Source organism: Lates calcarifer, linkage group LG5 (genome assembly GCF_001640805.2).
Source record: "Lates calcarifer isolate ASB-BC8 linkage group LG5, TLL_Latcal_v3, whole genome shotgun sequence".
Taxonomy (NCBI): Eukaryota; Metazoa; Chordata; class Actinopteri; family Centropomidae; genus Lates; species Lates calcarifer.
Window position 1 is genome coordinate 16714905 of NC_066837.1, and position 24515 is coordinate 16739419.

At 40.3% G+C, this 24515-nt stretch overlaps 1 protein-coding gene and 1 long non-coding RNA gene across 3 annotated transcripts in view; one reads left to right on the forward strand and one right to left on the reverse strand.

Moving 5' to 3' along the window:
* The window catches only part of LOC127142488 (uncharacterized), a 293661-nt gene that overhangs the window by 32946 nt on the left and 236200 nt on the right, over positions 1-24515 (reverse strand). The gene's annotated exons all lie outside the window — the stretch shown is intronic.
* On the forward strand, positions 3595-14151 carry LOC108875929 (ATP-sensitive inward rectifier potassium channel 12). The gene is made up of 3 exons (XM_018665143.2): positions 3595-3868; positions 10099-10277; positions 11684-14151. Exons 2-3 carry the CDS (start codon positions 10186-10188, stop codon positions 13323-13325), a joined length of 1734 nt encoding a protein of 577 aa, XP_018520659.1. The 5' UTR covers positions 3595-3868; positions 10099-10185; the 3' UTR covers positions 13326-14151.

Below are 24515 nucleotides of genomic sequence, written 5' to 3' on the forward strand. Positions count from 1 at the left end.
CACCTCGCTCAGCTTCGTGTCCCGCTGCATGACTTAACACTCTCTAATTAGAGGGTTTTCTGTTAGACACAGTGTTTGACATTTATAGTGCGGCTGCAAAAGGAACCTGCTGAAACACAGGCTGTTTTATTATCCTCATGTTTCTCTATTTGTTACTTGTATAATATTGTTCTATCTTTAGGTGCAACCCACATTCATCTCTCAAGTGTAAGTGCCACCTAGTATTTGATTGTAAAACTTTGTGTACATGAATCATCAAACTGTTACCTTTACTGGCCGACGCAGCAGTAACAACTTTTGTTTCATTCAAACTTGTAACGCGGAGGACATTGTGTTCCTTCGACCATGAGTTACTCTCAGCCCACTCATTCCCTCTCTGCGCCCACTTAGTTAATCCCCTGACCTCTGACCTGTGCCCGCACTGCTCTACTCTATATCACTGTACCCCAACTTCCTGCCTACGCAACGCAACACCCACATGTTGTCTAATGAAACTAAAAAGAAAGGAGTTTTAAAAATAAACCAGAGAGAGGGAGAGAGTATGTGTATTTATGCTGTGAGAGAAAGAACAGAAAGAAGGGAAAAAATAAGGTTTCCATGGAAACTAAAGAGTTGTGTCTAATTGGCAATAACACCTCAAAGAGGTCTGGAATAAGAAACCATAAAGCCGGCCTCACACATTCGTATGGATATGGCTAACGCTGCGCTGCCATGCTTGATAAACGCTGCTTTTTTATTTATTGATGCTTCTTTTTTTACTTATTTACAGAGACCGGCAGTCTTCAATCTGTCCACTGCAACAAGTACAAAAAATGGTTTTCTGGCCTCAGCAGCAGCAGCTGCCTCCATTTCTCTGATTCCTCTATTTCTGGGATGAATGGTTATCAGAAAATAAAGCAAGGGAGATTATTTTGGTGCACAGGTAGCACTCCAGATTGATCCAGGCATCCCACACATGCACAGACACACACACACATTTTCCTTTAGCTGCCAAAGGAAAATCCCTCTTTATATGAGAGCTATTTAGACTGGCTGGACTACAGGGTTGCACATATATTCACATGTCATCTCAGAGATCACAGAGTATATGATCAATCTTCTGATTCCTGTACGGCTGCAACTAATGATTATTTTCATTATCAGTTACGTGAACATAAACTACCCATCTCAACTTCCCAGAGCCTAAAGTGACGTCCCAAAAGTGTATCAGAAACAAATAATCAATGATCCACAACAGTTGCCGATTAATTTTCTTTCTGATCATTGCAGCTGCTGGATTCTTGTGTGACATGCAGGTCAACAACATAATTCCCACTTGGTGAATTAAGGTTCCAGTAATTGCACAAGGACATAAACACAAATCACTGTTATGTAACCTGTGTTTAACCAGACATAACATATTAACATCACTTAAATAACTCTGACTTAATCACTTCCCTTGATGCGGGATTGCATGTGAATGAAGCTTGAGAATGAACTGAGTGGAAATAACTTCACAGCTATTCAACCTGTCAGTGGAAGCATCCCTGATGTTGATGTTTACTTTTTTATCAGAACTGTAATGGCAAACTCACAAGATAGGATTTAAACAGAGGTACTGGCACAAGCCCTTGTTCACTGTATCACTTTGTAATGACATCCACTGTGACTTGGTTTTTGGTTGGGTGCTGTTGCTCCAGGCTGTGGGGGGGCAGGACAGAGGAGGAAGAAGAAGCAGTGAACTAGTGGAAGTTGCAGAGATTGTAGCAATTACTCTCTTCCGCCTCTCTGATTATCTTCAGGAGACTGGCTATTCGCTCATCATGGTTGACGGTGCAAGTTATTTGTGTCATCCAAAAAATGTAATATCCCCCACTTGACTCTGCAGGAAAGATGGTTTAGTCACTTTTGGATGATATCTATTGATTTTCATCCCAAAAAAGTAAGATTTTGGTGACATGACTCAAGTTAAGATCAACGAATTCAAGTCCAAGCCCTAAATCTTGTGTTGTTGAGTACTAAATAAGTCATTATGGACACTTCAAATTCAAACTGTCAAGACAATAAAACCATGAGGTTGATGGTTAATCTACTTTATTTTAAAAGATTATTAAACATTTTAGCTAAACAATGTAAATCATCAGATTTATTTATCTTTTTAATATTTTTTCATTTTAAATTTGAACTTGTGCTCTGGATTTTTTTTATTTTATTTTTTTCAAATAAATGTCGTAGCTGGCAGGTGTGTGTTATTCCTGTGTCACAGTCAAAATTACTTGTCATTTCTCAGTTGAATGTATGTTTCTGTCTGTTCTTTGTTTTGTTTTTGGTTTGTTTATTTGGTTGTTTTGTTTTTGTTGTTTTTGATTACAGTAGAGTCTTTATATCCAAGTATCATCGAATGAATTGAATTTGATCTGTTCCTGAAGTGTATAGACCATCAGGAAAATCAGAAGTGTTTTGCTGCATGGCACCATGACTATCTCAACAACACTTTGATAGGTTGCAGTGAATGTTTGTGCAGACATTCATGGTCCCCAGAGGGTGAACTGACTTTTCCTCTAGTGCCACCACCATGTTGTTGACATTAGACAGAATGTCACTGAATTTGGTCCACACATTCACGTCCCTCTCTGGATGAATTGCAGTAATGTTGATGATCCTCTGACTCATCTAGTGCCATCAACAGGTTAAAATGTTTTTTTTTTAAATCCCTGATGATGAATGATTTTGACCAAACGATGGCAAAACTAATATTATTAGTTATATAATTATCTCCCTCGCTGTTGAATGTTCTTTGTGTTAAATGCTAATTAGCAAATGTTAGCATGCAAATGAAGTTAGGAATCACTGCTGTCAAAGTTAAGTTTTGTCAAAGTTTACTGTTTGAGTTTGCTGTCTTTTTTGATTTAATAAAGTCAAGTCACCAGATTCATGACTTGAGCCTGACTCAAGTCCACACCTCTGGACAGGTCAGTGGACTATAAGCTCAGCTGACAGTTTATTAGGTACACCTAGCTAAAACTAATGCAGTCTCACACAGTAGTCCTTCAATAAATCCTATTCATGAAGATTATAATGTTCAGTGTTGAAATTGTTTTTACTGACAGGTGTTTGGATTATTTAGTCTACCCTCAGTGATATAAATGGGTTGGTAATAATCAAATATACATATACTTTGCAAAAATTATAAAATATCTTCAAGATTATGATTAAGCCACTGCAGATTCCCACAGATATACACTACAGCTATTTAAAGGAATATCTTTGAAATGCATTATGAGACAAACAAAAACATCCTGCACCACAAAGTCAATATAAACACACTGTAAAATGCCTCAGAGACACTCTTAAGTCTCTACAGGAATTTTGTAGGATTACAATAGTCTTCACTTGTGTTGTGTTTTTTGGATGTCAGTGCAAGTATCTGTCTGAGTGGGCTGAAGTCTAAATTATACAATCCACATATCCACATCTCCACACTCTGGGGAAAACAATAGCATATATAAATAGGAACATAATCAGAGCTCTCTCTCTCTCTCTCTCTCTCTCTCTCTCTCTCTCTCTCCCTCTCTCTCCCACACACACACACTCACACTCACACTCACACACACACACCGGCAGGGATTGGGGCAGATGCACAACCACCAGGCAGGAGCGACTCTGTTCAGCTACTATGGAGCAACAAGACAAAGCTCTTGGAGACATGCGCAAGTTTGTGCAAGAGAAATCTGGGAACAGATTTATGAAAAAGGTGTTTGTCTATTAAAGGGAAAGGTGGAAGAAAAAGAAGAGAGGACAGTGCCAACTGTAAACCTACTCAAGTATCTTTTTATGAGGATGAAACCACTGTTAGTCTTCAAGTGATTCAGTCTGTAGAAACACCAAGGTGAGTGTCTATATTTTCATATTCTTATTTTTAGTTTTGGTGACGTCTGTTGGAATGGAAAGATTATCACAAACGAATAATCTTTTTGTAACCACAAAAGGCTTTTTTTGGTTGTTGTTTGCTCTCCTGAGTCAAATCTAAATCTTAAAATCTCAAAACTGCACAGTAAGAAACTGCCTCTTCCGTAAGCTGTGCTCTAGTTATCCCTGTTCTGCCTAACTAACGAACTAACTACTCAGAAAACACAATCAATACTTAAGCAAAACGTTCATGTGGCTGAGTAAGTCGACTGTGAAAAATGTGGGGAGTGTAAACAGATAGAGGAAAAGATTTTAAAGGCCAACATCATTTTCAAGGTTAGGATAGTATTTGTCTCTCTCTCTCTCTCTCTCTCTCTCTCTCTCTCTCCCCTCCGCTCCCTGCTGTCGATTATTCCTGCAGGGTTTGGATTGATTTTCAGCACTGGACAGCTCCTGTGGCCTCAATGAAACGAACACACGTCACAGCTGCTGCTTAGTTTGCAAACTGCCCCGTCATAACTTCTGGTTGCACTGGTCTAAACCATTGATTGGCATTTAAGATTTACTCCTGTGGTGATGCATGTGCAAAGATGGAAACTCTATCTATTATCTGTTTTATCTATACATTATTTAAAATTATTATGATTATTTGGTGGCAACTATTTGTGACCCAGATTTATAGTATGAGTCAGAAAAATTATCTGTTGAACTGATGTAAGATGCTTTGAAAATGAAACAAATTTTTGTAGAAGGGGAGGAAATATTAAGAATGTTTTTAATTAAGTAAAAGTATACCACAGTTAAAAATAACCCCATTACAATTAAAAGTCCTGCAATCCAACTTTTTACTTAAAAGTAAAGTATCAGCAGCACAGTATCAAAAGTAAAAGTACTGGTACCATTCAGTGTAATGAGTCAAATATTTTAATAACAATATTAATTATGATAAATGCAATAATGAATAATAACAATAATAAAAGCTACTGATTATATATTTTGGATATAAAATCATAATATGAAAAGTAACTTGTGGCCAAAAACTGACAATATTTCCCTCTGAAATGGAGTTTAAGTAAAAATTTAAGGAAAATAGAACGAAAAAGTAGAAGTTTTCAAAATTGATATTATAATTACATTATTTGAGTAAATGTACTTTTTAAAACTCCACCTCTGCATATCATTTTGCCTTGTGAAGACAAAACCCACAATCTATTATTCATGTATTACTGTTATTCCTTATATTTTGTGTGTGTTGGATGATCAAAGTTCTTGGAGTCAAAATAAGTGCCTGCCTGTTACGCACTCAAGCCCCTATTTTTGCTTCTGTGTGGGACTAGGACACTGTGTGCACCCAGTGCTGTCCTCAGGGACATGTAGGCCATTTTTAAATGTTAGTTTTAGGAGAGCATCTTCTGCAGAGATACAGAAAAAGAGAGGAAATCGAAGGACGATCGCCCCCAAAAAGCATGGCATGACCAAGTGGAAGTCTTTCACACATTTTCACACATTCTTGTGCCTCTTAGAAAAGGTGTTTAGGTTGGGAGGAGAAAAAAACAAAGAGTGTAGATTGTGTTTTTTCACGCTTCTGGCGTGTGTGTGTGTGTAAATGTTCCATTTTTCAGCAAATGGCATTACACATTGTAGTAACATCCTCTGACGTGATAATCTCTTCATCTTAATCTGTGTTTTTTTTCTCCCACTCTGTCCAACGTAGAAAAACTCACACCTGTAAAGCCCTTATTTTATTTGGTTTAAAATTATTTTTCTTTCTTTCTTTCTCTCTTTCTTTCTTTCTTTCTTTGTTTCTTTCTTCCTTCCTTCCTTTCTTTCTTTCCTTTTTTCTCATCCCTCCCTCCCTTCCTCCTTCGCTTCTCATATCAGCAGATCTCAGATTACACGAAAGGGCTTAAGCCAGGTCACACAGCAACAACCATCCACCTTTCATATTGTTGTTTGGATTGGGAGATTAAGAGATATAGTAATCTGGTATTTGACAAGGGCTTCCTCCATCCTTTCCTTTGCATGGGATTATGCTGTAATATATGTCAGTTTGGTTCCCCTGACGTACTTGAATAAGAGCGACGTCAGACACAGCACTCTCCTCAGAGTCGTTGACACACTGGGTAATAATCTTTATTTGTATACCTCAGTTTATCCCTGTTGACTTAAGCAGGTTTTGCCTCTGTGTTGAGTTATGGAGTGCACACTTTCCTCAAGGGAGAGTCCATGGCCTCCTCTTCTCTCCATTTCTCTCCTCTCCTTGGTCAGTTTATCTCCTCCTCCTCCTCCTCACAAGTTGTCTCACATGATAAACCATCACCACGCACACACAACACAGCGAATCAGCCCCATAGAGCGAAGAGAGATGTTCCTATGGAGACGGCTAATACTGTAACTATGATCAACCATTAATTACTGCAACTCTCCCCCAGGGCTCCTGTCAGCTGAGAGAAAAAAGACAGGTATTGCTGATAACAGTTGGCTGCATTAGTCCAAATGTTGTGTTAATAACTTAATTTAAGGTTGACGTATACAACGTGTGTAATTGTACATCCATATACATTTTTTTGTCAGATTCACACAACATATTTACAATCCTCTGCATTTATAAATACATGAAAATGTATCTTTAGCTGTAGCTTCTACATACAGGCAGTTCTGTGGTATTCAGTCATTTAAAATACAGTGCAAACAAAGCTTAAGTGAACATGTTTCAGTGGGGAAGAAGAAAACAAATGATGGGGTAGGTCTCTGATGAGTCATAGATGCTGCACAGTGGGTGAAAACAACAACATGAAACCAGTAAAAGTTAAGTATGATAGTGTAGTAATAATATATATATATATATATATATATATATATATATATATATATATATATATACATATAGTTAGTATGAGTAAGAGTTGGTGTCATTTTAGAGGTAATACTGTAGTTTCTGTTTTGACAAAACAATCCAACTTTCAGCTCCTCTTTTCTCTGAGATTTAAGATGGAGTTTGCTTGGTTGTCATGGAGATGGATCTGTTGACATGACTTCATCCATAAAACGCCTGGGACCTCCTTGTCCATGTGGGCCCAAAAGCCTGGGTGCTGATTTTGAGTTGGGATGCTTTGGTGCTTGATAATTTGCTTTCTATTAAACTGCTATACATTTTAAGATGTTCTCCGTTGTTTTGTCAAGCTGATGGTTGTCATGGCAACGGCAGATTATCGTCATATTGCGTTATATTGTTCACCAACAGGTGGACAAAACAACAGTTTAATCAACACCTCTCTAACATTTCAATCGATGAACATTACATATACAGTAAACTTTACAACAGGAATATCTGTTATATTGTCAGAGCTTGTGATTAATCAGTGGCTTTTGGAGTTTTGTTTGCATGACACTGACAAACATGTCAGTGGTTTTCAACAGTAACACTCCTCAATATTTTTTAGCCAATGACTTATTCTCAGTAAAATGTGATAAAAACAAGACAATACAAAACAACTTTACTGTCCACCACAATAAAACCATGACCTTTGACCACACCTTTACAAAAGCAGGATTTGGTCAATGTGCCATCTCAGTGATACAGAAAATTAGTTCCCTTTTGTTTTCTAGCATCTTTTTAAACTGGGAACACCATAATATTTTGTTTAGTAACAGAACAAAAAAAATGTTTTATGAATATGGATGATGGACAAAAACTGGATTTGCAGTTACTTTGAGCGATAAGAAAACTAGAATAACGTGGTTATATGCCTCCGCCAACCAGTGAATATGGTCACAATCTCCACTTCTGTTCCTGAGTTATGCCATTGAATAATGACTGGGAAAGTGTTTTTGCAGAACATTGTGATGTCACAGTGAGGTTGACCTTTGACCTTTTGGATATAAAATGTCATCACTTCATTATTTTTTTCAGGTAGATATTTGTGTGCAATTTTGTCATAATTAGCGAATGAATACTTGAGTTATGGAGAAAAACATGTTTAGTGGGGCCATAGTGACCTTGACCTTTGACCTTTAGCCACCAAATTCGAGTCTGTTCATCCTCAACTCATTCAAGGCATTCCTGAGATATTGATATTCATAAGAATGGGACAGACAGATGCAGGGAAAGTGCACATTAGTGGACAATGCTGAAAATGCGCCAGAGTTAGCCAAGAGGATATTTTTCATCTGTAGTCCTTGGACAGATGTTACAGAGTCAACCTGAAAAAAAGAATAAAGAGAGATTAAAATTAAAGTTGTTGAGATTTAGGTTTACAGCTTTTTCTCTTTGTTCTGCTATTTGGCGTACAATCTTTTTGAACATCTTCACATAAACATGTTGTTTGAAAGCATAGGGATGTACATATAACATTGTGACTCGTGTTTTTACTTTTGGTTTTGTATACTGGAAGAAGTATGCTGTATTTTTTGATGGCTGATGAATAATGGCATCTTATAATTCCATATGGGACTAGCCAAATGTTTGATGAAGACATAGAATATTAGAAATGATATTAATATGTAAAACAACAAAGAAGTGACAGAGATATAAAAATGCTGGGACACTCTATATCAATATAATCAGTTGATACAAATGGGAATGAGGAGAAAAGACCTACACAATACAGTCTCTCACTTATGCCTCCATTGTAAATCCAAACAGTCCGACATGGGAACTGTGCTGTGGTGTCCTGATCCCACACATGATGCCTCTGGCACTGACACAAGACTGACCTGCATGACCGGACATATTGGCCAGCGTCTTTAAAATCTCTTTAAGAAAGGTCGCAATTTCACGGTAGAGGACACTCTCCACCAGCTGTGGGAGTTATTGTGCTGATGTAATCATCTGCCCTTTTGGGATTATCCAGTCGAAAATCACCCTCTATCCAGCCAATCAGCAGCCAGTTCGTAACATCTGTCCTTGGTGTAAGAGGAAAAAGAAGTCTGTAAGCAACACACACACAAGAGCTGCGTACAGCCCACATTACATGACGGCAAATCCCATCAAAGTCTGTGCGTGCATGCATGTGTTTATGTGCGTAAGTGTGTTTCCATGTGTGTAGCAGTGGCCTGTGTTTGTTATTGATGTGACAGCGTAAAAGCGAAGGCTTTTAAACTGCAGTTGTCAGAAATTTTCCCAACACAATCCAATACTACCTTTCATTAATGCAGACCTGTCCTGTCCATGAATTCACGTCAAAGCTCAAAGAGATTCATGTACAATAAAACATAAACCACTAATGCCCTGTGTGTGATCAGCCCTCTATTGGTTATGCAACCTGTTACTTTTTGGTTCTCTTGGTTCCCGGCTTGCTGACATAATAAGCCAAGCGAACTCACCCTCCAACCTTGTCATCAGGCCAAACAGCAGATCAATTGTTCCTCTAACAGTAGATTACCACCGATTCATCTCTTTTTTAGACCTTTGTCCCTTCCAATGCCTGTCTGGTTTTCCACCCCTGGTTGGCCTGAAGGTCCCTAAGGCTAACCACTACCAAGGACCTAATCAATAAGCTTTCATTACACAAAACTGTCTGGTCTGCCCTGTGCATTAGAGCAAGGCCAAAGTTTGCAGTTAGGGATTTTTGACTCTTGTGATTTTTAGCCACACTAACAGCGTGTCTCTGAGGGAGGTCAGTCTGTTGATCTCTCCACCACTTCGATCCTCCATTTTGGCCTTAAACATCTCAGCAGCTACTGGATGAAGTGGCTCAAAATTTTGTACAAACCATGTAACCTGCTGACTTTGTTGACCCCCTGAATCTTCCTCTAGCACCACCATGAGTTTGATATTTCACATTTTAGTGAGATGTCTGATGTGAAATGCAAACATCCATGTTCCCCTCCTGAACCTTATTTTGTCCAGTTTGTTCATTTATGACCAAGTCCTTCTAAACTAACAACATTACCCTCAGCCTCAGCTGTACCATCTGTTTTGTGATAATCAAAAGTTAGCATGCTAACATGCTGGACAAAGTTGAACATGGTAAACATTATACCTGCTAAACATCAGTATGTTAGCATGCTGACATTAGCATTTAGCTCAAAGCTTTCCTATTCCTAATTATAGTCTAAAAGAGCTGCTAGCTTGGCTGTAGACTCTTTGTCTTGTTGATTTTCTGTGGCCATCTTTATTATCCCTTTTATTGTCACTTTTGTTTTGCTTTCCTGTGGGATACCTTCACATTATTGACGCAATCGCCTTTTTGTCCCCTTTGTTCACAGAAAATGTATCATGAAAGGACAATGCTGATAACAAATGCAAGACAGACCTGAGCTCATACTGCCTCCCTGTCCAGCAACAGTACTTTAATGGTTGGAACTGCCCGCCCCAACCTACATTACTGCCCTCGCAGACACAGCCTGATGATCACCGGTGCCATGGGAGCGGTGCGAGTCAACAGGTGAGAGAGGGTGGGAAATAAAGTGTGTCAGTGGCCAGTGGTCTGTATGCTGTTGAAAGAAATGTTTTCATTATTTCTGTTCCTCACGTCCATTCATGAATAACTGTTGTGATCACAGAATTACAACACATTAAAAACATTTGCACCTCTTTCTGATAAGTTACCCTTTATAATGGGCTTCTAGTTGTATTAATGTTAAAGAATCATTAACTAATGTTTTATAGATCAGTTATGAGCTAATATTTAGAGCAACTTTCTGGTTGCCTGATTGTGAAAAATCTCTCTGGCTGGACTCTGTAGTTCATCAGACTTCGAATGAACCGTTTGACCTCTGGCATCTGGACAACAACACATTTATTAACTATTTATTAGCAGCTGTAGTCCTGATGGATTATATTTATACATCCATGCAGATTACTTTTGCTAAGATACTCATGTCCTCTTATTGATGAGTTTATTCACATGTGTAAGTACTGATTAAAAACTGTTATATCTGCAGCCTTGACAGCTTATTACAAAGTGAGAAAGTCATGAGTATTAAAAGTATTTATAGTTATTCTCACGAGCACCAAAACTTCCAGTTGACTATTTGTTAACCCCTGAACTTTGTCTATCCAATCACAGCTTAGCAACTGAACAAGGCAATGCAAATATGTCAAGTTTTGTATTTTCTCCACATGTTTAAGTAATTTTAGGTTTAGGTCACTGTTAAGTCCAGTTTTCTTAATTTAGATTTTTTTAGTTTTTCAGCTAAAACACACAAGCAGGATGAATTAATCAGTGTGTTTTTCTGGTAGAGATCATTGCTTACACAGCTGCACATCATTAACTGAGCACATTAGTTTGTATTGATAATGTAAAACAAACAAACAAGCAAAACAATCCCCATTCACAACTAGCACATCTACCGTGGAGAAGCTGATTCTGGATGCTGTCAGAGTTTAGGCTGATGTTAGCAGTTTTGTCCGGCTGTTTACTAAAAAAGGTGGTTAGTTCTCATCCTAAGAGCAATTTTCTCTTTCAATATGACAGTCTTGCATTCTTCCTACCATATTTATGACACTAGGACTACAGAGATGTACCGTACAACACAAAAATAGCAGCCCTTTATTTCCATGTCTTCTACATGGATTGTCATCAAAAGATAATTGTTTTTCAGTACTGTGTATGTAGCCATTTTGTGTATATCTAAGACCTCTTTAAAGGATTCTTATTTTAAAACAGGACAGCATGTTAGATCCATTAGTTAGTGAGCTACAGCTGGTTAAAAACAGTTGACATTTCAGCTGGCAAAGTTGACGATTGCCAGCTACAATTGAGAATCATTTTTGTTTGAATTTAAGGATTCACTGACCCAGAACTGTGTCAGTTCTCCTGACCTCATTTTTTATTCTGTGTTCTTTCAGATACAGCATCGTTTCCACAGATGAAGATGCCCTGAAGATCTCCAGCCTGGGCCTCCACAACGGCCACAGTCCTCTGACTCAGCAGACACTGTCGGGGGCCTGTATGCGAGGTGAAGAAGGAGGAGGAGGAGAGTGTCCAGGAAGTGATGAAGGAAGAGGGGCTTTGTCTCTGAGGGTAACAAACGAGCCCATCGTCCACAACAGCTGCCGTGCTTCACCTTCATGCCGTCTGGGCCTGGACCTGGGCACAGGCCGCCTGCGCAGTCGCTTTGTGAAGAAGAATGGCCAGTGCAACGTGGTGTTCAACAACATGGAGGATAAACCAAGGCGATACCTGGCTGACATTTTCACCACCTGTGTGGACATACGTTGGCGCTACCTGCTACTCATCTTCACCACCACCTTTCTTTTGTCTTGGCTGTTGTTTGGCTTGATCTTCTGGGGAGTGGCACTTGCACATGGAGACTTTGACCTTCACATCCCTGTGAAGGACGGGGATCCACAGAGTTCTTCAGAGGAAGGAAAAGAGGAATGGCGGCCATGTATTCTCCACATTCAGGGCTTCATTGGGGCATTCCTCTTCTCCATAGAGACCCAGACCACCATTGGATATGGCTTCCGGTGTGTCACAGAGGAGTGCCCAATCGCTGTGGTGACCGTGGTGGTGCAGTCCATCGTGGGCTGCATTATTGACTCCTTCATGATCGGCACCATTATGGCAAAGATGGTGCGGCCGAAGAAGCGGGCGCAGACCTTGCTGTTCTCACATCATGCTGTCATCGCACTGCGAGATGGTAAGCTGTGCCTCATGTGGCGTCTGGGGAACATGCGCAAGAGCCACATTGTGGAAGCACATGTTCGCGCTCAGCTCATCAAGCCGCATGTGACGGCGGAGGGTGAGTATCTGCCTTTGGAGCAAACAGACATTGATGTTGGCTATGACGACGGGCTGGATCGGCTGTTTCTGGTGTCACCGCTGGTGGTGGTCCATGAGATCAACAAGAACAGCCCTCTGTATAACCTGAGCCGTACCGACCTGCAGAAAGAGGACTTTGAGATTGTGGTCATCCTGGAGGGGATGGTGGAGGCCACAGCTATGACCACTCAGGCTCGCACCTCCTACCTGGCCAAGGAGATCCTTTGGGGCCACCGTTTTGAGCCTGTGGTCTTTGAGAAGGGTGACCGCTACCACGTGGACTACTCCCGCTTCCATAAGACCTACGAAGTGCCATCTACACCTCACTGTAGTGCCAGGGAACTGAGCCAGATGACGGGTCGTGGAGGGCAGTCCTCATCCTCCAGCTCGAGTTACTCCCGGTCACCATCGCCGTTTGCCCCAAGGGCGGCCCGCCACCTGCTGGGCCCTCACTCCCCAAGCGCTTTCTGCTACGAGAACGAGGTAGCTTTGTGCTGCGGGGATGACGAGGACGAGGAGGATGTAAAAGAGGAGGTGGGGAGCATGAACGTGAGAAGTGACCGAGAGGTAACAATGAGAGATGACATTCACTTGGGTTTCAAGGAGACATTTGTGGAGGAGCAGACGGTGGAGATGCTGTGTGTTCTAGACACAGAGAATCAGATCAGCCTTGACAGACTACAGCCCACCCTACCTTTATACATCAGCAGAGAGTCAGGAGTTTAATCAATGGTAATGGCTGCCCTTCCATTTGTTTCCTCTCTTTGTCTGTGTGCATCCAACCAAAGTATTGAACTAGTGTAAAAATAAAAGATGGAGGACACAATTTAAACTGTACATCTGGTGGAAGAGAAGGATCTTTTTTTTGCAGCTGTCACAAACTCCACTCAGCTTTAGCTTATAACTTTCTCTGGTTTCAGGTATTGTACACTTTCAGTTGTAACATCAGCATCTATAAAATGCACAGCTCATCTACTTTTAAACATGGTGAACAGGTATTTTTCTCAAATCATGAGGTATCTTGAAAACTTTATTGCTCTCTTGTTTTATTCAATATGACCTGTATATGACCTACAGTTAAGTCAAGCCTTTTGTTCTTGATTTCCATTCATTTTTTTTCTGTAAATATGGTATGCTTTTGTTTTAATTTTAAAATGATCATACATCATATACAGATAAATGTACTGAGAGAAAAATCTATTTATTCTAAAGGAAGCATGGCACACATGCTCAACTTTAACGCACTTATTTTCTCTGTGTAAAAATAAATTATTTCTGTATTTTGAACTTCTGTCTTCCTGCCTGAGTTCTGTTACTTTTCACATTTGATAAATAAGCTATTTTCTTTTTAATGATTTATCACAGTTTATTCAATGATAAAAACATGTTCAAATAAATGAAATCCTGAACCATGGAAACAACATTCAAACTGTTAAGTCACACATGTACAGATGAAGAACAAGCACTTTATTCTTACTTTTATCAATAGAAACAAACACTTTGCAACAGTATGTTGTTTTGTATGAACAAAGCACCTAATAAAAACACTACATACTGTTAATGCTTGAATTGTCTCTGTTGAGTCTCTATTGCACATTTCCACACCAGTCAACAATCCATTTGTACTGTGTCCAATTAGATGAGATCACACGTATCTTATTTGGCTTTCCATTGGATCAAAACATGGGTGGTTGTTCTTTCTCTGTAACAGGGATCACTGGATTAGAAACTGGGCAAAGCAGACAACTGCTCTGGTGACCTCCTGGACTCCTGAAACGCCTCGGGTTCATTGTGTACAACACAGCTCTAGGGATGGCAATGTCGGTCAGTTGGTCTGTTGGTTTGTTGATTGGTCTACCACTATCTTTGACAACTATTAGATGCATTGTCATGAAATTTGCACAGACATTTATGATTGCCACACCATGTATGACTTTAGTGATGCCCTCAGTCTTCATCTAAAGCCACTACTGGATTGATAATAATGAAATTTAATACAAACATGTACAAACATCTTCAGATTTAATTGTGATCACTTTCAGGCCTACTGATAACTCAAATAATTGTTAATTGCAGCCTTACAGTACTCCTGTGATGGATTGATACTCTCTTTGTCATAGGTTTGCTGTGAGTTAATTTCATGAATGGATGCAATTTGACAAAACGCTTTACAACAGATGAGTAGAATAGAAACCAGAGTCCCTCTACAAGAACAGGGCCACAAGATGGCAGAGACATCAGATTTCAGCGGTGCAAATTCCCAACAAATCTGTGATTAATGAAATTATGTGGAGCTAAATGATGTGTACCTAGGGCTTTTAAGGCCCCAGTTTCTGTCTGGTTGTGTCTCCATTCAAAAATCCCACAGAGTGAAGGACAGATTGAAATAGATGAAACACACGTTGAGGACAGATCTCACAGACAAACTAGGCTGAATGAAGGCAGACAGGGATGAAAGGTGAAAGGCCTTGGGAGGAATAACAGGGACAAAAGGAGAGGTGTAAACCATTAGGAGGCACTGACGTCTATCTATGGTAGAAGGACAAAGTGTTGCACAGGCTCCCCCATGTGGCTGGAGAGTGACACCACAATAGAGTACTGACTGATGCAGTTGTGTGTTGGGTTTGGTTATTCTACCCACTCTCTAAATATACCACTCTCTAAAACTGCATGGATACTGCTACTCTGAAACGTACAGATTTGACTATGTCCTGATATGTAAAGCATATAATTACATTTACAATGCATTAGCAGTTAAGTTTAATATATAATATATTTTCCCCCCAGAACTGTAAATATTTGGAAGCTAACCTGCATCACTTACGTTAGAGTGACTTCTTGTTTGTATCTTTTGATTGCTTTTTATTTGACAGCATTACAGATGTTTCTTAGCAGCAGATTTCTTTTTAATGTTTTCATTTTAGTGGTGCAAACTAGCTAAGAACCCAGGAAGAACACAGATGTGATAGTAGGAATGAATTGAGACATTTATTGAAAGTCTGGTTATTATTTGGATCTAAGTCAAAGTCTATGTGTGTGAAGCCAGCCTCTAATCTAAGGCCACTGCTTCGGTTCCCAATACCTGTTGATGTAAGAGGAAACAAAAGCACCTGGTGGAAAGCTACATGATCATGAAACCTGTGCACAGAAAGCACCAGTGTTGAGACACAAGCTCAGGACTTTATTGGTGTGAGGTGACAGCACTAACCACCAAGCCACTGTTCCTCATTAACATGATTGATAATTAGAGCGAGGTCATGCTCTAATTTCCCCCCTGCTGTTCTTTTTAGCCCTCTTATGTCTTTACAGTCCTCCACAAGAACTTTTTTGGCTCAAATTCTTTTATATGATAGGTAAACAGTTAGAGGGAAACTCTCTCCATCTTCCTCTCCTGTAACCTAATCAACTGATCTTTGATGTTGTTAAATTTTGTCTCCTGTCCACTCTAACAAGTCGTTTCCCCTTCTTGCAGTCTTCCCCTCTTCCTGCTGTCATCCCATCCTGCCGTTTTTTGATGCTGGTTAATTAACCGGACCGTCACACCCCCCTGTCATCAGTGTCCATGAGGGAGAGCAGCTGGGTGACCTCTGTGACCTCTGTTAAGGCTGCTGATGGCTGACTAGGATTGTACCTAATAAGGAGGTGTGTGTTCATCCTCATGCAGGTTAAGTGTGTGGCTGTGTGCGTGTGCTTTCATGTGTGTGACACCCTGTATATCTGCGTGCCCTCTCTGGCCTAACTGGCTGTTTGTGGCCTCAGGCTGTGCGACCAGAGCCAGTGACAGTGTGTGTGTGCTCAGCAGGGGACAGTATTTAGGCACTAGGAGCTGTGGCTGGGGGATCTTTGATTCCATAATGAGCTGTTGTGTGTTGTGGAGCTGTGAAGCAGCTCGCTGGGGGGACAGAGGAGCATTGTGTGCAGCTCAGCTCAGCAGAGGAGGCCTGACTGAACTGGGCTGGGAAGCACCACAGGGCAAACATCTTCTAGATACTTCTGTCTGCCTGTCTGTCTGCCTGTCTGCTGCTTCTTGTGCCTGTCTGCCCCCCTCTATCTTGTATTTTTGCAGATGTATTTGTATTTTTATCACAGGTTGCTGTCAGCTGAATTGGTCACGTTAATAATGACATAAGCAAAAACATATTAACATCCTGCTAGCCTAGATGACTAAGATGCTAATTCCCTAGTTTGAGACATTTGTTGCAGATCATTTCTCAAACTGCTATCAAAAAAAAAACTTAAAATATTAATAATACATTATTCTAGTGTAATTTAAAGCATCGCCAGATAGACAATGCAGGCAGGAAAGCACCACACCTACCTTTATGCTAAGCTAAACTAACCAGCTACTGGCTGTAGCTTCATATTTACCCCACAGACATTATATTGGTAGCAATCATTTCATTTATCTCTTGACAGTGAATACGTGTGTTTCCTAAAATGTCAGGCTGTTTCTTTAAGGTAAGTCCTGCCTAGATACCTGATCCTGAGGCCTTGTTTCAATGAGGGTCAAAATGTTGTTATAGGGCCTTTGTTATCTCAGTTTTGTGCTTGTATGTTGCATATTCCTAAATTAACGTGTTTAAACAAACTACCACACAGAGAGAATCACAGAGTGGAAAGACTAGCAGCCCATTTTGTGGCCTGTAGCAGGTTAACAATTAACTGCTGCAATTTGTATCTGAATATTGTGATTTGTGTGTTTTGCCACAAGTAGTTTGTAAATGCCAGTTTGAATTTAGTTCATGTTTTTTGTCCTTCTGATTTGCTATAAAATTAGGTGTTTATAATATTTTGGCTGTGCTGGTGGCCTAGGGGATAAGACTGATACTATATAACAGAAATGTCCCCTGCAGCAGGTTTTGCTGGATGTTGGAAAATTCGGAAAACTGAACAGGAATTTATAGCTTTGAAGTTTTTATTTGCAAAATCCTGATCTGATCGCAACTTTCCGTGTCATTAATCCTCGTAAAATTTAAGATGTATAATTCAGCTTGCTAGTTACACAACTTTAACACCACATTTTATAGGGGTTTATAAATTTTTATTTGTTATGTGACGTACATGAGCAGCCCACCAAGTCGAATTCATTATACTGACTTTCATTCTGATTATCGCATGCCTGTCTGTCTGTCTGTGGAAATATCCGTCTGTCTGCTCTGAACACCTGTCTGCAGCCCTCAGTCTGACATCCTGTTTATATACTCAGACGATTCCTCTGTGAATCTCACAGATGCAAATCTCTCTGCCCTTTCGAGGCTGTGTGAGACACACTCATCTGCTACTGTCACACAACGGAAAAATTAGGCTGCTCATGTTCATTCATATATTCCAAAAAATTAAAAGTTTTTTTTTTTTTGGGGGAGGGAAATCAAAATGACAAACATGAGGAATGTCATAAATCACCATATTTCTCACTCTCTGCCCCCAAATATCCCATCCATCTTTCTGTCTCGTTTCCTTTTATCTCTTCCTCTGCTCGGACAACAACAGACTCTTTCATGTAGCCATCTTTTCCTCAGACCCCTCAGGCCCTCGCTCTCTTTCTCTTTGGTTCACACAGGCTAATTAAATGTTCAGAACTCATGATTGGAAAGTCTGCACTACTTTCTCCCTGTCTTTTTTTGTCTCCTCCCGATCTTTCCCATAAAAAAATATCCATATTTGAGTTATTGGTCCCTAATGGCATTTCATGGTTAAATGAAGACACAGATGTTATTGTTTTCATAAAAATATCTCTTTATTTGTGGTTTTAGATCAGTTAACATCAGACACATATACTTGCAACTATGCAGCGGTTGATGAAATGTAAAATCTTAACCGAAAAGCATTTAAGAATTTGTTTTGGAAGAAGGGTGATTGACTGACAGATTGCCTGTGCTTCACAGTTTTAAAACAGAAGTTACTACTGGAAGAAGGAAGCAGGAAAGATGAATTAGAAGTGGCAGGGAGGGTAATTTATAAATAAAAAAAATTAAAAAACAACGAGAATTTTAAGGGTACAACCCGCAAAATGAAAGTTGTTTTAGAAATGCACGCTGATTTGGTTTCCAGGTTCTACCAAAAAAGTCCAGATTTTCATAAACAGCAGTTTTATTTCTGCCTAATTTGACACATACTGTATTGTTGATGTTTTCTATCCAATATACTTAACTTTGAGTGTCAGAGTAAGCAGACATAGGTAAAGAGAAAAAGAATCAATTTACTTTTTGTGATTTTATATCTATTTATATTTAGTATCTTTTGTTTCCATCTTCACATTACCTGTGTACCTCTCTCTCTCTCTCTCTCTCTCTCTCTCTCTCTCTCTCTCTCTCTGTGTGTGTGTGTGTGTGTGTGTGTGTGTTGTGTGTGTGTGTGTGTTGTGTGTGTGTGTGTGTGTGTGTGTGTGTGTGTTGTGTTTGTGTTATGTTATAGGTCTTAAATGAAGCTGTCTACAGCATCTCATAACTACACAGTTGGACGCTGACTGAAGAAAAACTCTGATATTAAAAGATGACTGACCTGAGAGTTCACCTGGGTCCACACAGTCCCAATCTATTTTACTTTATATATCCACTATTATTGTTTAATGGTGAACATATAGAGGAACAGAGACTAGAAACAGTCCAGACAAGACGTTTTAAGACAAAAGATAAAACAGTCTCAGAACCATCAGGATTATCTCATGTTTCCACCAGTACAACAGCACAATTCCATATTTGTAGCTAAATATGTACAGATATCACAGGTAAACTGAATCTGACATACAGAACAATATAATGTTTCCTTACCTAATTACAATTAAGTGAGGAAACATTTCCAACTGCTGATTTTGTGTTTGCTGCACTGCAGGGAAGAATTTTAAGTGTGGCTAACAGCCGACATATATGCATGACTAAACAGCGTGCTGGCACGTATGACTGAGGGCCAAAACCGTCATAGAGCTACAATATGAATGCCACCATTGTCCATGTCACCATCATCCCCATCTTCATCATCACCGTCACACTCTGAGTTTCAACATCCTCCTGCATCTGAGTCAGAGGCAAAAACATGAAGTCTGTTTACGACTTTTTCTCGGGCGGTTTTCATCACTGCTCCGATTGACTCTAAATTTCTCTCCTGTTTTTCTTTATCTCACTGTTGCTCATTTTCTTTTCCTCTATTTCTCTCAGTCAGGCTGAAGCTATGGCAAAGAGATGCGGACACAGCAAACCACCGAACAATAGGCCATTCATGATGCCCCTGCAATGCAATGATGATCCTGCTCTGCCCTCCACCCCACCACCCACCCCCCCACCCTGCACCAGCCTCCACAGCTGCACAGGAATGTGGTCCAACAAGTTACCCGCTCCCCTCCTCCTCCCTGCTGCCGCCACCACCATCGCTACCACCGCCACCACCTCACCAGTGCTGCCGCCATCGCAACCGAAGCCCCTCTTCCCCCAAATAAAAAAGACGAAGAAGGCAAGAAACTATAGAGGGGGTGTGGGGAGGGAGGGGGGCAGGACTCTGCAGACAGAGCACAAAGAGAGGATTCATGGTCTGTCACATACACTCCCAGAGAAAAAAAGAGGGGGACCCATTTAAGTGTGGTGCAGCTGCACTAATTCACTGGGTGAAAATGGGCGAAGGAGGAGTGACAGAGGTCAGATAGCAGAATCATTTTTTATTCATCCCCGTGGATGGCGTGTCACTGCATCATCACTGCTTACAAAGTGTGCATGACGGATAAAATCAAGTGATGAACCCAGAAAACACCTGCAACCCCCAGTGTGATGAATTCACCAGTGTGTACCAAGCTTCATTTCAAAATAAAAGTGAGGTCTTGAACCACTCTCTGCATCCAAACTTAGCTTATGACCTGTTAAATGTCCCAACAGGACGCTTGTTTTTCATACATTTCTCAATCCACGTGTAAATACTTGAGATGACATCCAGTCACAAGAAGTTACTGTCTGATCTTCTTGACCCACAAAACCTCTGAGGTGGTAGAGATGCAGTTGAGAGACATGTTGTCAATCACTGCACAGGTCTCAGACATCAGCTGGAGGAAGAGCTGTTAATGATACAGTACAGTGTGAAAGTCTGAGTCAAAATATTCGAGTCACATGAGGCTCAGTATTATTGATAGTTGAGCTTCAGAGCTGGAATTCCCCGAGCAAAAGCACTGACCTCAACTGTTTTTCGCACAAACCCTGAGAGGAAATGGCATTTATGAATTACGTACAGTGTTTTCCACAAACCGAGAAAAAGCAGAAGAAACCCAGAGCATGAGAAAAGCCCTTGTTTCTACAGATAAACTCATTTAAAGCAGGCATTTTCAACCTCGCAGGGACGTTTTGCGATGAAATCTGCGGCCATAAGAAAGAAGCAAACATGCCTCTGAGCCAGTCTCTGCCATTTCTGACATATCATTTTTGGATCCTTTTGTCGAGCTCGTCATCATTTGGAACAAATGACGCCATTCATTTCAGGCCCAATGTGCCTATTGACATGGGAGTGAATGCTTTCCAGCAATTATACATCAGTTTAATGCAGAATGTGACCCAGCATGTGAATATTTGACCGCTGTGCATGCTTCCCTTATCTGCATCCCTCTCACCCTCTCTCTCACACACTATCTGCATCTCTCTGTTTTTCTCTCTCTTTGCCTTCTCTCTCCGTCCATCGTCAGATTTCAAGAATTTCCCCTGGGAGCTGTTCAACTATTAAGGCCAAAGCAAAAGGGCGTTCTCTCTCTCTCTCTCTCTCTCTCTCTCTCTCTCTTTCTCTCCTCTCTTACTTTCTTTGTCCTCCCCACCACCTGATTGCCTAATTTTCTGTCTGGAAACATCTCTAACAAAATGTATCCAGAAATAAAAGTATCTACCATGATCACATCCCCTAAGAGAACTCATTTTCATCCCAATCACACGTGAAAAAAAAAAAAAAAAAAAAGGTTTCCTGTGTCCGAATGCGCACCTGAAGGCCGACTCTCCGACCCCCCCTGCTGATGGTGATCTTTGACCTCCCCCACTGATCATGGGACCTTGTCCTCCCATCCATCCTCTCCCCGCTCTCCCCCAGGAGCCGCAGGAAACGGGCTCTTGTGACACAGTGGTCTGTGCAGCCATGGAGAGGCCCATTACTGCAGTCACATGGCAGGTTAGCACAGGGACTGATGCAACCATGTGAGCTCTATTTTCTAACAAGTTACAGCTGCCCCCGAGGCCCATGACAGTTTCACACAGGACATAGAAGATGTCTGAAAAATGCATGGCGGCTTTAGATTCAGAGCAAACTGTTCTCGTTCTTGTTTTATCTGTACATTTGAACTGAATCAGCTTAAAATAAAGTAACAGGTGTCATTTCTTCATTTAGATTTGGCCGACAGGTGTAATCTCCACGAGTTGACTCATTTCCATTAAAATAACTTGGCTACACATGGTTTTTAAAAGAGCAAACTATAAGCTTGAAGTGAGACATTTATGAAGCTGTGAGATTTTGATCATTAGGTGTGATGTCAAACCTGTCAAAACTGTTACCTACTGTTGGTTGATTGTTAAAATATCATACAGAAACATGTAGTTTAATACTATTTGAGTGACAGAGGAAAAAAGATATTAAACGTTTTTAATGACTTTAAAAAGATATCAATCAATTGCTTCTCGCTTTATATTGAATCAGCTGGAGCAGCTGATATCTTTACCACAGGCTCTGTAAGTTAAACTGAAGAGGCTTGACATTCAGTTTCTGAAGTTTCTCCTCAGATTGATCTGCTTTAATTTTGAAGTTCACATTTTTTCTACACCGTTTCCAATGAACATCTGCTGCACAAAAAGACAACTCTGGAGAATAGAAAACAGGGTGGGAAATACGAAAATAAAAACCTAGATGAAAATATTCTAAGGACAAGTATCCGAACAGTAGAGACACGAAACAGCTTAATCAGGGGAAATTACACCTGAGAACAACAGAACATAATAAATGTAACACGAAAACAGAATTAAAGCCCTGTAGGAGTGGTAAGCAACTTTCTGAGGCCTCCTGAGACAAATCCACCACTGACGAACAAACCGCAAAGTTCGCCTCTTTCTTCACATTTCATTCGTTAAAAGAAATAAACATTAATGTGAAAAATGACATCGAATTTTCTAAATAATGGACAAGACTTCGTTAAACATCGGACATCACGTTTGGGATTTTTTCTAAAGGCCACGACGCTTTTCTTTCTTTCTTTCTCTTTTTGTTCGATTGTTACAGATTTAATAAAAATCATGAGTTACTATAATTAAGTAGGTCTACATTAATAATATATATACACACATCCGTTGTATAATGAAAAGCTTATTATAGTTTTACTTTTTGCGTTTCAGGACTAATCTTTGTGGGGAAAAAAGTTTTAAAAACTTCGATTATTGGGCTATTTCCAAACATTTGCTCTCACACACGAGTAGGAAAGTAGAATTTGGCCTGAATTCAAATTGTATTGTCCCACAGTTTATAAAAAAGAGGCCGAATATTAGGCTGTCGTTTCCATCTTGATATATTTTTAGTAAATAGTATAAAGGATGCTTCAGGCAATACTGTAAAACTCTCAGACTTTTTCAATCAATTTTCCGTACGTTTTGTTAAATTTTAAAACATCACCACCATAACCAACTTAATATGAAACGGAATCACTATAAGTCTAATAGTAAAATACAACTTCGAGAGATAAAAAAGAAGAGGTTTTACAAGAACAATCCAGTAAACACTACGGGAATTTAAAAAAAAAAAAAAAAAAAAAGTTAAATCTTCCGCAATTCGGCTTCACATAAAGTCAAAGGTGAGGCGACAGGAAATAAAAACATCAAACAGACTAATTATTAATGTAATAAGGAAGTCACTGCAGCTCACAGCAACATAAAGTTACCTAACACTCAATGCCGAGTCGCGGAATATACAGTAGATTATGGGCTATAGTTACAAAAGGCTGTTTGAACTCAGTATAAATGCAACATTACTATCAATCTGCAATAATAATAAAATGCAGTATTAACCACGTTTTAATGGTAAATTCTGTGATGGATGTCCTCAGTAAGGACCCACTCTGTTACTATGGAAAAAAACACCTTGCCCTGTCAGACAGACTCCCTGGGGGGCCGTGATCCAGCTGCACTAACTAAACACTCTCCGTAAAACCGCAGCTTCCTCCAGCCCTCTGGTCTGTGATGAACAAACAGCAGAACAACGCGCACGTTTTAAACACTTTACTGCAAAACAACAGCATCGACCCCCCTCCCTCCCCCCCCTCTCTCTCCCTCTCTCTGTCTCCCTCATGTCACGTCTTAATACTGACAAAAACCACTCACTTCACAAGCCTCGGAGGCCTCAGTGCAGGATCCTATGTGTTGCCGGTTGGGTCGGTGGGGTGCAGCATGTCTAGGTGTCCACCCCACGCACACACACACACACACACACACACACACATCCGCCCATCACCCCCTCATCCCCACACACAGCCCCCTACCATCAGCACAGGCCCAAATCCAGGTGCTGTAGAGAGTGTTTAGAGATAGAAAAGTGTCGGAACGGGAGAAAACAGAGAGATCCATGTGTCCCGTCTGCTCCAGAGTATTTTCTATGTGTGTGCGACCAGTGTCTATGCTCGGACATAAGGGGAGAAAGACGCACACATCGCTCTCTGTTATCAATTTTTTCCATGTTTGCAGCACAAAACTGCTTTTTGTTCCCCATTTTTTTTTCATTTACGAGGGTTAATGGATAGAGGCTTGGGCGTTTGATCACATGGCTACAATTCACCTGAGATGAAGACAAAGAGAGCAAAGAGAGAGGAGAGAGAGAGAGGGAGAAAACTGAGAGCCAGCCTCGATATGAGAGGCAACGGACACACAGGGGTTATTGTTGCATTCATTTCGTGTGTGTGTGTGTGTGTGTGTGTGTCCGGGTGCG